Source organism: Marmota marmota, unplaced genomic scaffold (assembly GCF_001458135.2).
Source record: "Marmota marmota marmota unplaced genomic scaffold, marMar, whole genome shotgun sequence".
NCBI classification, from domain to species: Eukaryota; Metazoa; Chordata; class Mammalia; order Rodentia; family Sciuridae; genus Marmota; species Marmota marmota.
The window spans coordinates 18,382,117-18,395,702 of record NW_026000019.1 but is presented as its reverse complement, the minus strand read 5'-3'; the positions used below and the strand labels follow the sequence as shown (position 1 = coordinate 18,395,702).

At 47.4% G+C, this 13,586-nt stretch overlaps 2 protein-coding genes across 2 annotated transcripts in view; one reads left to right on the top strand and one right to left on the bottom strand.

Moving 5' to 3' along the window:
- Zbtb37 (zinc finger and BTB domain containing 37) overlaps positions 1–2,934 on the top strand; it is a 54,701-nt gene extending 51,767 nt beyond the window's left edge. The window contains exon 6 of the transcript XR_007350007.1: positions 1,675–2,934. The gene's annotated coding sequence lies outside the window, so the exon portion shown is untranslated. The remainder of the gene's footprint in view (positions 1–1,674) is intronic.
- Serpinc1 (serpin family C member 1) lies at positions 50–12,656 on the bottom strand. Its single transcript, XM_015491796.2, has 7 exons — positions 12,376–12,656; positions 10,092–10,461; positions 6,933–7,148; positions 5,956–6,093; positions 3,800–4,190; positions 2,533–2,597; positions 50–304 (listed from the first exon to the last, which is right to left on the bottom strand). Exons 1-7 carry the CDS (start codon positions 12,414–12,416, stop codon positions 128–130), a joined length of 1,398 nt encoding a protein of 465 aa, XP_015347282.1. The 5' UTR covers positions 12,417–12,656; the 3' UTR covers positions 50–127.
- Positions 12,657–13,586: the final 930 nt, after the last annotated feature.

Below are 13,586 nucleotides of genomic sequence, written 5' to 3'. Positions count from 1 at the left end.
TTTTCCTTCCCTTGTCTTCATTTCAGGTAGCAAAGTCCTTTCACAACTGTGAGATGGGAGTAGTTGTATTTATTTTTACTTCTATTCACAAACCAAAATAGGAAGAGGCTCAAAGAATACTAATACTTTAGTGAACGCAAGGGTTGGCTACTCTCCCCATGAAGATAATAGTGTTCAGAACAACTTCCCTTATAAGAACAAGGAAGGGCCTGTTGGCCTTGAAGGTCACCCTATTGGGGTTCAGCGAACGGCCGGCGATGCTGACGACAGTGCTTGCTGCTGCTTCGCTACCTTCCTCGTTCACCTGCAAGTCACACAGGAAACACAACTGCTGTATTAGCTGCTCTGTGGCTCTCCAAGGCTGGGGCCTCATTCGCAGATGGGCAGTTCCTCGAAAGGCTGTTTGTCTTCCAGTGGTAAAGAATGGGTCAGAGCAAGCTCCCTCCAGAACCCTACTTCTACTCAAATTCTTTTATTTTTTTTTAAGGTACTGGGGATTAAACCCAGGGGCACTCACCACTGAGCCACATCCCCAGCCCTATTTTGTATTTTACTTAGAGACAGGGTCTCACTGAGTTGCTTAGCACCTCACTTTTACTGAGGATGGCTTTGAACTCATGATCCTCCTGACTCAGCCTCCCAAGCTGCTGGGATTACAGGTGTGCGCCACCACCGCACCTGGCTCTACTCATTCTTTGACCCAGTGAATGTAATGCACTTGTGTACATCCATCCAAGCCTTGCAAGAGTTCACTCATGTTCCCCTGAGCCAGAAGTCTGAATGTACACAATGATTCCGGCTGGCATCATTGAACATGGTGTCACAAGGTTATTTTGTACTAACTGCCGAAGGAAAGTCTGACCCAAGGTCAGAGCTGCAGATGTAACTACCCCAAACCGCTACTCAGGACTCAGCTTATGAAGAGCGTCTTCTGGCTGGATAAGATGGGTTTTTCTTGAAGTAACAGACTGAGACAAAGCTATTTGAACTTGGCTGAGAGACAGAATCGCTACATCTAGAAGGACATCAGAAAATGCTGCCTGACTACCCAGAATATCACTAGCTTTGTCCCTGTGAGAACTTCAGGTCCCTGAGCTTTGTGGTCCTGGTTAATGGTGTTTTCCCCTCTCCTGGTCTTCCTTCCACTTCTTCCTTCTCCCTTCCTTACCCTCTGTCTCTCCACAGTATCTTTTTCATGCTTGTTCTGGTACTAAATTTAATAGCAGACTAGAGCTTTTACCAACAGGTTCAGGATCTTTCAGTCTGCAGACTTCCTCCTGTCCCTTGAGCCACTTCCCTCACAACTAAACCTTTCCTACTGAGCTTGAGCCTTGGAACCATGTTTACTGGCATCACACTCTGCACCTTTTTCTTTGACCACAACCTTTTTTTTTTTTTCCTTTTTGGCACCAGGGATTAAAATCAGGGGCACTCAACCTCTGAGCCCCATCCCCAGCCCTGTTTGGTATTTTATTTAGAGACAGGGTCTCACTGAGTTGCTTAGAGCCTCGCTTTTGCTGGGGCTGGCTTTGAACTCTCAATCCTCCAGCCTCAGCCTCCCAAGCCACTGGGATTATAGGCATGTGCCACCATGCCTGGGACAACCTCCTTTCTTCACAGCTTCCTCAGTCCTGGGAATATCTCTAACATTGGTCCATCTCCTTTGCCTTACAGTCTGGCTTCCATGAAGAATGGTCTACACTGGTAAATCCCAAATCTGATTGTACATCACAATCCCCTAAGAGTTTGTAAATAAACAGATTCTCAAACCCCATCTCAGAATTTCCAATGGTGAAGAGCCCCAGATGACTAACACTGTTGGTCCACAGTTTACCCTCTGAGCACCAGAAGCTCCGTAAGTGATACAGAGCTATCGTTCTATGTATGGAGGCCTCTGTTGGGGGAGCGTAAGTTAAGCAGTATTTGACTGTCTTCCTCGGTAAGGGACTTCTCACATCTCAACATGGCAGTATGCATATTAATCTCTCAAGAAGAGGGTACACATTTATTTGTCCACCTAACTTTTCATTTCCTGCGATGTAGTCTAGTGCTCCCATTCTCCAGAACACTCTTCAGGACTGATCCACACCGGTACAATTAGACATGTTCTGTCCAAATTCCTCAGCAAAAGGTAACTGCATTCACTTTCAATCTTCTTGCTAGATACTTTCTGTTTTCTTAAAATTCCTCTTGGTTCTCCTCCTCCTCCTCCTCTGAAGTCCTTCTCAGTAGCCTTTGATTGTTCCTTTTTCTGTGTCACCCTCCCCTAAATATTTTGTGTCCCTGTGTCCTGTGTGACCTGCTATGTGGAGTGGGGAGACGAGGCTGGGACAGCCCCATCATGAGGGTTTCGGAGGAGGGTCGTATGCAGGAGACCTCACAGAGGAGAGGACTACAGGTTTGGGTTGAGGTGCTAGAAGTTGCCCCCTCCACTCCTGTGTCCAGTTGTCCTAGCATCTAGGCCATAAGGGCTAGTGCAGCAAGACTGCCAGTTACATGAGATTCAGAAAACCGCACTGGAAGGGAACTCACCTCAAGAAAGGCCTTGTGGAATGCATCTGAGACATAGAGGTCATTCCGGCCATCTGCAACAATACCTAGGAGGAAGTCCAGAGAAGGTTCTATGAAATGGGAGGAAGTTGACTTCAACGCACAGACAGGAATTCAGTTGGAATTAAGACGTCCTTTGGGATTTTTTTGAAAAATAGAAATCCTGGGCCTTCACCTAATAATACCTCCACAGTGAATATGTGTTAAAAATAATAGAGTACTTTGGGCTAGTTCATCCTGGCTCTTGTGGATCTAACCTCAACCTTCAGCTCTTTGGAGTGGGTGGGAAAAGGTGAGATTTTTGTTTGTTTCCTTGCTACTGGGAATTGAACCCAGGGGGGCTCTACCACTGAGCTATATCTCCAGCCTTTTTGATTTTTTAAATATTTTTTTAATTATAGATAGACACACAATATCTTATTTTTATGTAGTGCTGAGGATCAAACCCAGTGCCTCACACATGTGAGGCAAGCGCTCCATCACTGACTTATAGCCCCAGGCCCTTTTTAAATTTTCATTTTGAAATAAAGTCTCCCTATGTTGCTAAGGCTGGCCTCAAACTTGCTTCAGTCTCCTGAGTAGCTGGGATTATACTGTGCATCCCCATGCTCAGAAGGATTTTGTTTTTAAAAAAAGGCCCTCACCTACTTTGTAGGAAAAGCTTTCTTTTCCATCTAGCCACATTTTTAAGAGGTGGGTTGACCTCCAGAACTAGTTTATAGTTGTCAGCCCAGTAAAGATAAATCCAATGACCTACCATCTTATAGAACTTTTTTTTTTTTTTAAACTGGGGATTGAACTTAAGGGTACTTTACCACAGAGCTCTCCAGCCCTTTTTATTTTTTTTATTTTGAGACAGGGTCTCACTAAGTTGACAAGGCTGACCTCCGTCAGACACTTGCCATCCTCCCGCCTCAGCCTCCTGAGTCACTGATATTACAGGCATGTGCTTCTTCACCTGGCTTCTAATTCCTTTTTGAGTTCTTCTCCACATGGTTCCATCTCCTCTGTAAGATACAGATTCATAGGGCACTAGGGCTAACTGGACCAGTGGCAATACAAGAGCAAATTTCCCCTTTCATAGAAGAAACTGAGGCCTCAAAAGAGGAAGGACTTTCCACAGTTAGCAGAGAGCTGGTATCAGAATCTAGGTGTCCTCACCCGTGGCTTTGTTCTGCTCTTTCTTCCACTCTTTCCCTTGCTCAAACCACCTTGGGACAGAGAGGAGGAAACTTCCTCCTGTACCAACCTGGGAGCCTGGACTTCTCAGGGGTGAACAGATCAACAAGACCCATGTCTTGCAGCTGCTCCTTCAAACTGAAGTTGTCCTCAATGCGGAAGCGGGGCACGTGGGCCACCAGCATCATCTCTGACAACTCATCCAGCCACTCCTGCAGGACTTCAGGGGTGAGTTCCTGCTCCACCTTGGCCAGGCTCTTCTCAGGCCTGGGCAGGATGAGCACCATGGTGATATCATCTCCTTTGAAAGGCAACTCAAGCACCTGGGTGCCTTCTGCCACACGCCGGTACCGGAACTTGCCCTCCTGGTACATCATAGATGCTAAGCATGTCTTCCCATCAGCCATGTAGAACGGCTCCTTCCTTGTGTTCTCAGGGCTGAACTTTGACTTCCACAGCCCCTGGAAGAAGGCGCCAGGTGAGATGGTCACAAAGCAAGAACAAAAACATTCATAGAAGAATATTATTGAAATGAGAAATATCTTATTACATTAATATATGTAAGTATAATTATTAGGAAGAATACTGAAGTAGCAGGCATGAAAAGATTAATAACAACTGTATTGCAGTGATGGAATTATAAATGGGTTTTGTTCTGTGTACTTCCTATATTTCTCAAAATTTCAGCAGTGACTATTGCTTTTATAATCCAGAAAAATAAAAGCTAAAACCAAGAATAACCTATAAACTTCCTCTCAAGTTCACGAGTTTAATCCAAGTTGCCTTTTTTTAAAAAAAATATTTTTATTCGAACATAGTTCCTCACACATGCTGGGCAAGTGGTCCGCCCTGAGCCCCAGCCCAGCCCTCAAGTTGTCTTTTGCTCTCTGCCTTCCACCAGCCTCATTCTGCAGGGCTAACCTCTGAAGTTCTGGCTCTGCCCCTGACAAGGAGAGGCCAGACAGATAACCGAGGGTTGGCCTGGTGGCACTGAGGCAGGGGCTGGGTTCTGACTGACTTCCTGCACCATTCCTTGTCACTTTTTGGCTCTTACCTCTTGGGACAAGTCATTTAACTCTGAGTGATGGCTTCTCTGGGTAAGGTTAGCGGCTGGTGACAGCTAATATTTATAAAATGCTTACTGTGTACAGTAGGGGCATACAGATACTACTTCATGCAATTTACATGGATTAATTTTTTCAGTCTCCTCTGTTACCCCATGAGGTAAGTGTATCATTATCATCATCTTATAGATGCCAAAATTTCCAGAGGAAATTCCTGGTGGCTCTCACAAATTCACACACTAGGAAGAGTCAGGATTTGAAACTCATCTATATAAGTGACTCAAGTTCTCTTTTTTGGTGTTGTATCAAAAGGGCTACCAAGCTCTGTTTTCTTTCTTGGATTCCCACTATCTTTAAAAACTACTGAACTCTTGGGGAAATAGAAGAGGAGGCAAACAAATGGTAAATTGTTCTGTAAACTGTTAGGGGTGAGCTACTACACTATGGAAAGGTCCTCAACTCTATTCTTGGGGAGGGGGATCCCAAGAGACAGTGTGATTGGCAACAGCAAAGACAGACTAAACCCCTTGGGCCTCCTGGAGGAAGGAGGGGAGAATGCATATGGAGCACGCCCCAGAATGAACAGTATGCCACAACTCAACTTCTGCTGGTGGGCCTCTTGAAAGCCAGGGATCTGTTTGTTTGCACTATCCTCTTGCTTCTCCTTCTTAATGGAATCAATTATGAAGTCCTTGGAACTCTTGACTCCGAGGAAGACAAGGCCATCTACATGGTCAAATAACTAGGCCTCTGCTAAATCTGAGGTGAGCCTGGCACATAGAGATTCAGAAGCTTCAGGCAGAGGAGCTGAGTCTCTGTACAAACCACTCCAGACAATCTTGTCACTGAGAATTGTCAACAGATGCTGTCATTTTGTTCCAGATTTCAAGTGGAGTCAACAGGATGACAGAAAGTATCACACGTGGGGTTTGTGAGTGTGTGTACTCTGCCCCAAGCTTAGGGATACGACTGAGCCTCCTGGACCTCAGCCCAGCTGCCATGGTCCTAAAAGTTCTATGCTCTCAGCAAATGTATGTCTGCCCAGACCACACATGGACTGTTTCACAGAAGGGAAATGTCTACATGTGCCCAACGGTGTGAAAGAGGGCGAGCAGAAGAGGAAGAGGAAGTCCCTGGGGACCCCCAGGTCCATTTTGAGTACCTTGAAGTAAATGGTGTTGACCAGCACCAGAACAGTGAGCTCATTGATGGCGTCCCTGGGAATGACGTCAGTGATCCGGCCTTCAGTCTTATTGGCTACCCATTTGTTGATGGTCACTCTGGCCTGCTCTGCATTTTCCTAAGGAGAACAGGAAACAAACCTGTGCTGTTCAGTTGCTTGTCCATAGTCACGTGAAACATTTCATTTTGCTCACCATCTCTCTGTGCTCTCCCACCATTTGGTTTAGAAGCATCACTTTTCCCCAAACTGAGCAAATCTCATTCATATAATGCAGTGCCACCAAATTTCCATACAGCTAATTAATCTATAAGAAAGAACAAAAAGAAAGAGGAAGAAAAAAAGAAACAGAAAAAAAGAAGAGAGTCTGGGAAAAGAAGATAAAATATTATCTTTTCTGACTTTGGAAAACCTGAACCCACAAAAGCAGAGTTTCCAAACATGCATCCTGTGGGAAGCAGGGATTTGTGGCAGGCTGAGAGGACAGGGAGGAGGAATGCCCGGCTGGCAAATCAGTTAGAGAAATGCCAGCGTATTTCTTTGTTGCAGAACTCCTCAGAACACTTAATAGCTTCTGTGCTTCATTAATTTTTGAGAATGTGAAATGAGCATCATATACCATTTTATTTGACCGTGGTAATTGTTTTACATTAAATAGGTCTCTTGTAGGACTAGCATCTCCAGAACAGCCTTTGGTATGTGTTTGAACATAGTGATGCAAATGAAGAATCCATGATTTATGCAAGTTTTTCAGAGCAACCTCTACAACCTAGGTATGGGTACCATTGATTTCTGAGGATGTATCAAGTAGGAATATGTATCCCAGGGGTATGGACTTGTACCATCCTCCACCAGTCTTCAGCCTGCAGAGCAGAGTTAATTTGGACCCTGTTTTTCTACCTCCTCAGTTTCTGAGTGGAGAGGAAAAACTCAGGTTAGAGAGGACACCTACACCTCACCTTGAAGTCCAAGGGCTGCAGCTTGGCTCCATAGACCACCTCACTGATATCCTGGTAGGTCTCATTGAAGGTCAGAGATTTGTCTCCAAAGAGGCGGTTAGCTGATACCAATGTGGAAGATTTGTTGGCTTTTCGATAGAGTCGGCAGTTCAGTTTGGCAAAGAAGAAGTGGACCTGATCAGATGTTTTCTCAGAGATGGTGTCAAACTTAAAAACCTAGAGAAGGAAGAGAAGATGCTGGGTTTGTAGGGAAGCCTGGGTGACAAGGTGGTGAGCACAGCAGGGACCTCAGTGTCAGCTACTCCAAGCTCAGCGCCTGGCATGGCATGCGAGCTCAGCTCATATTTCTAAAATGAATAAATGGATAAAAGAAGTCTAAAGGGCAGGAAGGACAAAGGGAAAGACGGAGACTGGGTGCCACCTACATTCTCTAAAGGGCACCCACCAACACAGAGATGCTTTCTCACTGGAATGGGAATGGTCCTCTTGATGATGCTGGACAGGGAGACATGGACACAAGACCACGTCTCTGCTTGTAACAGACACTGTCGTGGCATCCTCGGGGTCAGCAGCTCCTGGGGACTCTGGGATACTGGTTGTGTGAGGGTGAGAAAGGAAGAGAGTCCACCAGCGAGGGAATAAATGGGCCCATAATAAAAGAGTCTCCAAGTTGAAAAGGACTCAAAGGTCGCCGTGCCAGTCAGAACCACAGAGTTGTCAGAGGCCCGTCCTACCTTCACCATCCTAAGGCGAAACGGTGAGGCTGCTCTTCCCCTCCCAGCCATGCTGTCCTCAGGTGACAAAGGCCTGCCGCTTTTATCCTTTGACTGTGGTTTACCTGATTTGTTCCAGTATGCCCCCACTTTTTTCTTTTTAAAGATTGTGCTTTGGGCTGGGGTTGTGGCTCAGTGGTAGAGCGCTCGCCCCGCACGTGCAAGACCCTGGGTTTGATCCTCAGCACCACATAAAAATAAATAAGTGAAATAAAGGTGCTGTGTCCAACTACAACTAAAAAAATATATATTTAAAAAAAAAAGAGTTTCTCTTTTCTCTAGAGAGATAGAGCTCAACCGTACTTCTCTAATACATGGCATCTTGTCTTGGAAGATCTTGTAGAAAGGAGGGCCCGAAGGACTGCTAGTTTGGAAACGGTGTTCTGTTTCTTTTCCCAGCACTAGGGATCAAACCCAGGGCCGTGTGCATTGCTAGGCAAGTGTCCTACAACTGAAGCCACCCCCCTAGACCTTGTTTCTGGTCTTATAGGAAAGATCAGATTTAAACTCTCACCTGGGGCGAGAGACAGTGGTATGTGGAAGTGCTTTGAGACCAACACCAATGTATGCAGAGCAACTGAGGAGAAGGCGGTAGCATGGGTCCTAACAGTTTCTGCCAGGTGGGCTCTCCTGTGCTCCCAGCCATTCAGGAGCCTGAGGCAGGAGCATCCCAAGTTCTAGGCCAGCCTCAGAAACCTAGTGAGACTCTCAACAACTCAGCAAGACCCTGCCTTGAAACAAAAAAAAAATAAAAAGAGCTGGGGATGTAGCTCGTGGTAAAGCCCCCCTGGGTTCAATCCCTGGTACAAAAAAAAGTTTCTAGCCCAGGTGCAGTGGCCATGCCTATAATCCCAGTTACTTGGGAGGGTGTGGCAAGAGGATTGTGAGTTCAAGGTCAGCCTGGGCAGCAAGATCCTATCTTAAAATTAAAAAGGATTGGGGATGTAGCTCAGTGGTAGAGTGCCCACTATAACAAAAATAAGTAAATAAATAAGCATTGAGAGTACCTAACAGCGAAAGGATAGTCTCTTCAATAAGTCTCTTTTGTGTGTTGGGGTAACACACAAAAAAATAAATTAGAAGGGCTAGAGGTGGAGCTCTGATGTACAGTGCTTTCTTGGCACACGTGAGGTGCTGGGTTCAATCCCCTCTACGACAAAAAATGAGAAAAGAAAAAGAAAAAAGAGAATAGAAAGAAAGAAGGGGTGGAGGGAGGTGGGGAGAGAGAGGAGAGAAAACCTGAAGAAAGCCAGCCAGGCACTATGGAGGGATTAAGGACCTAGTGTTCCATCTATGACCTCTTATACTGGTATCATTGGCTACTTAATTTATGGCATTTCTTATCTTTTCCCACTTCCCTCCCACAAAAAAGCAGGATGGGGACTAAGTCACTGATCTGAAATGATTAGTTTTTCCCAGAGCAAAAAATAGCTCTCACATCCTTGGCTTCCCTGGCACCAGATCTCAAGGTAAAATCCAAGGTCTTTTTTTGTTTTTTCTTGGTACTGGGGATTGAACCCAGGGGCACTTTACCACTGAGCTACATCCCCAGCCCCAACACTAAATTTCTTGGGGTCTCACTAAGTTGCTGAGGCTGTAGTCCTCCTGCCTCAGCCTCCCAAGTCACTGGGATTACACACTTGTGGTACTGTGCCTGGTAATCCTCGAGTCTTCACCCACAGAGCACATTGCCCGAGCTCCGCTCCCATACCAAGACAGGAACTGAGAGTCTACACCTCCAGGTACGTTGTCTGGCACACAGATAGTGCTGAATAAACACATAACTATGATCAAATGAGTGAATAAATATATAATGAAAGAATGACTAAAAAGAGAAGTTTTAAGAAACACAGGGCTACACCCTAAAGAGGGCTGGGGTTGTAGCTCAGTGGTAGTGTGCTTGCCTAGTGTGAAGCATTGGGTTTGATTCTCAGCACTACATACACATACAAATAAATAAAGTAAAGGTACATTAACAACTAACTTTTTTTTTAAAGGGAGTACGATTGGATGAGCATATTTAGGAGCCAACCTTAAAAAAAAAAAACACCCTAAAAGAGGAAACTCTATAATACGGTCATCCAGGTAGTAATTCTCAGTGACTCAGGAGGCTGAAGCAGGAGGATGGCAAATTTAAGACCACCCTGGGCAACTACTCAGTGAGGCCCTGTCTCAAAAATAAAAAATTAGCAGACTGGAGATTCAGCTTAGTGGTAGAGAGCACCTGTGTAGCATGTGCCCTGGGTTCCATCTGCAGTACCAAAAAAAAAAAAGTCATGACACATGAAGTAGTGATTCAAAGGAAATAATCTGAAACGAGGTCCCTATGTGTTGGTAAACCAAAAGATGCTCCCAGCAAAGAAGCTGAAGAGAGCTCCCGTTGTACCTCCATGAGCTGCTTGAGGGTGTCGTTACAAGCCCCCAGCTTGGTCATAGCGAAAGCTGTGGAGATACTCAGGGGCGACAGGAAAATGTTGTCGTTGTCATTCTTGGAGTCTGCCAGGTGCTGATAGAAGGTGGTGGCAAAGCGGGAATTGGCCTTGGACAGCTCCCAGACCCGCCGGTTGGTGGCCTCGGGGATCTTCTGCTCCAAGCCCTCATCCTCAGGCGCTTTTTTCTCTGGGGAGCGGTAAATGCACATGGGATTCACGGGAATGTCCCGGGGCTTGGCTGTGCAGATGTCCTCCACAGGATTCCCATGGCAGGCCACACAGCCCCAGAGGCCAATGAGCAGCAAGCAGAGAAGACACGCTTTCCTGAGAGGGACAGAAGGCTGAGTTAAGTAGGCCGGGCAGCCCCACGCCACTGGCCACCAGGGGTCTGCCCAGGAAAGCTGAGGAGGGCGGCCCCTCGGGTGGCCAGGAGGAGGGCCAGGCCTCCAGCTGAGCACAAGCCCAGACTCCTCACAAGCGGATGGCCCCTGCCTGGACGTGGTCCTGCTGTTTGACCTTCATGAGAATCAGCTGAGGCCCTTGCTGGGCGCAGGGCGGGCGCTTGGGGAAGTGAGGGGCCACTTGGCCAGGCTGCTGCGGGAAGCCCTCCCAGATGCAGCGGGATTTCCTGGATCATGGAGGGTGTTTAGGATTTAGAACAGAAGGGGTGAGAAAGACTGAGTGGAACCCAGGCTCCGCCCTCCCACTGAGCCCAGGCCCACTGCTTGGGACACAGGCCCACCTGGAAGTCCTGCAGGTTCCTGTGAAGTAGGGCCCGCCAGCGCGTCTTTCTCACGGCACACCTTGTTTCCCTTCCTCAGCTCAGGTCAGGGAATGGGACCCCTGAGTCGCCGCGGATGCCTCGCTCTCATCCTCCTTCTTTAGTTAGACCCCAGAGTTGATGAATTCTGCTTCCCTTTCCTCTCACCAACCGCTGCCCCTGCCTTAACTCAGACCCTCAACCTCCTGTTTGTTCTTCCCGTGCAGCAGTCTGAACCCTGGGCCTTGTGCATCCTGGCAAGCGCTCTCCCACTCACCTACAGCCCAGCTCTTTTTTTCAAATTTTGTTCTGAGACAGGGTCTCACCAGGTTGCCCAGGTTGGCCTTAGACTTGGTGGTCCCTCCTGCCTGAGCCTCCCGAATGGTTGGGATCAGGCCTTCATCTTTTTTTTTCTTCTTTGCTTGAAAATTTTAATAGTTTTCAACAGGAGATCACTAGATATAAATGAAGCTAATCTCGGTTTTTAGAAAATGAAGCAGTAGAATTGTAAAGAGAGAGAGAGAGAGAGAGAGAGAGAGAGAGAGAGAGAATTGGGACACCCAATAAAACAGACCAAGCGATCACATCTCTGTAATATTTCTATAGATAAGACGGAGCTAGGACTTCCTTAGGGTGGTTTGGGGTCCCTGGGTCTATAGAAGGGACTCTGTATCTGGGGACTGAGGCTCCTCACCTCCCCCTGGTGGAAAAAGGCAGCAATACAGAGAACCCCACTGAGGTGGTCTGCTGGGCAAGCAGGGGGCTAGGAGTCGAGAGGGGCTGAGGGACATCTCTTTTTGCGTGGTTGGAGGCCAACCCTGCAGCTCTGAAGAAAGAGGTGCACCGTGGGAGAGAGGTGGAGGAAGGCAGGTGGGGAATCTGCCATCCATCTCCCGACTCCATTGCCCTCCACTTCCCATGTTGTCCTTCAGCATATTTGGAAATACAAATGGAAGCTGGAGGGGCCTTGGAGCTGTGCTAAGCATAAAGAAAAAACATGATGAACTGAGTCACCGCTTCACTTCTAGCCTCCCGTGACAACCCAGATCAAGAAGGGACTGCGCGTGGCATGGGGGTGGGGGTGTCTCGCTGTGAAAAGGGACAGGACTTCAGCCATTGAGTCAAAGGTCAGTGAGACCTTGGGCACTGGGAACGGAGTGGAAGGAGGAGCAGGGAGGGAGCCAGGAGGTCCTCCAGGCCTCAGTCTGCTCCCGTTCACACGCAGGCAGCCTGGACAGTCCCCTCCAGCGTCCAGTTCTGCAATCTGCAAGGCATCTTTGCACAAAGGAAGGCACCTCCTGGTGTCTTGGGCTGATCCGGGTGTGGCTTAGGGAAGTGCCTTACCCCGGGAGGGCTGCGGTGCTCCTGCAATGACATCTCTTAACAGGTCCCTAAGTACAAGCCAGGCCTGGTCTTCTCGAGGTGTGGCAGGTGGAAAGCCAGTGAGAGCGTGCAAAGGGCAAGCGCGCCCCTCTTACCTTTCCCCAGCAGCTGCAGTTCCTGTCCCAACGGACCCCATGACCACTGATCCCCCAGGGCGGGCTAGTGGAGATGGTGTGGTCTGAGGCAATCCCTCTGAAAACTGGTTCTTTCCTCTAAATCTGACTCAGGTTCCAGAGGCCAGGGTGGCGGGGGGGAGCTGGATAGGAGGGGAGGACTGAGGTCAAAGACTGATGACCAGTTCCCTGGGTTAAGCAAGCATAGGCCCTGGTGTTTAATCAATAGAGAAGCTGAAGTCCAGTCAGCCTAGGGAAGATAAGAACCACCTTTCTTGTCCACAGTCCCTCACACTCCTCTCCTTCTTTATAGAAGAGGAAAAAAACATGTTTATGAATACAAACTTGGCTAGGAAATACCTGATTCAGGAGAACCTTGTAGGGATTTTTTTTTTTTTTACTTTATTTATTTTTTTGGCTGGTTATTTAGTTCAGGGAGTAAGAATAGGTGAACTAACTACCAAGTTGGATGTCAGAAACTTCTAGACCTCTGCCTGTTCAGTACAATATCCCCTCTCTCGTGGCTTGGGGGGTTGGATACTGTCTGAATAGAGAGGGAAAGCGGAACGAGCTGCAGGTCTCTGGCCAGAGCCAGGACACACATTGGCTACACCCGTGGCCCAGATGGGCCTGTTCCACACTCAGCCCTGAAGCCATGGGAGGGAGACACCAACACAGGAGCTTCAGGTGCAGCCAAGAGTTTCTCTGAAGAGTAAGGAGCTGGTTGGGAGCACTTAGCAAAATGGTATTGGGGGATTGGGAGATAGAGTGTGGGGCAGCTGAAAATTTTAATAGTTTCCAACAGGAGGTCACTAACTATAAATGAAGATAATCTCTGAATAGGGGAACCCAGTTCAGTGTCTGCAGGTGGATAAGAAGATTTAGTTTTCTGTTTCTCTTCCTCCTCCTCCTTTTTCGGTTTTACACACTGGGGCTGGCACCTGGGCACTCTACCACTGAGCTACATCCCCAGCCCTTGTTATTTTGTCTGAGTATTGTGAGACAAGGTTTCACCAAGTTGCCTGGTTGGCCTGGAACTTGTGACTCTCCTGCCTCAGCCCCCTGGGTAGTTGGGATTACAGATGTGCACCATTGCTCCTGGCTAAATAACTTCAAGAATTTATTCTGTTTTTCATCATATTTTCACCTGCTAATTTAAGCACCCTCAATGACGTTTTGCAAGATTTTGTTGT

What these genes read in the sequence shown, in the direction of transcription:
- Serpinc1 (XM_015491796.2), bottom strand. Translation starts at nt 12,416, where the DNA reads ATGGGGTCCGTTGGGACAGGAACTGCAGCTGCTGGGGAAAG. An exon ending in TGAGAAGTCCAGGCTCCCAG is followed by an intron (nt 2,598 to 3,799) that starts GTTGGTACAGGA and finishes ACTTCCTCCTAG; the next exon opens with GTATTGTTGCAGATGGCCGG. An exon ending in TCCACAAGGCCTTTCTTGAG is followed by an intron (nt 305 to 2,532) that starts GTGAGTTCCCTT and finishes TGTGACTTGCAG; the next exon opens with GTGAACGAGGAAGGTAGCGA.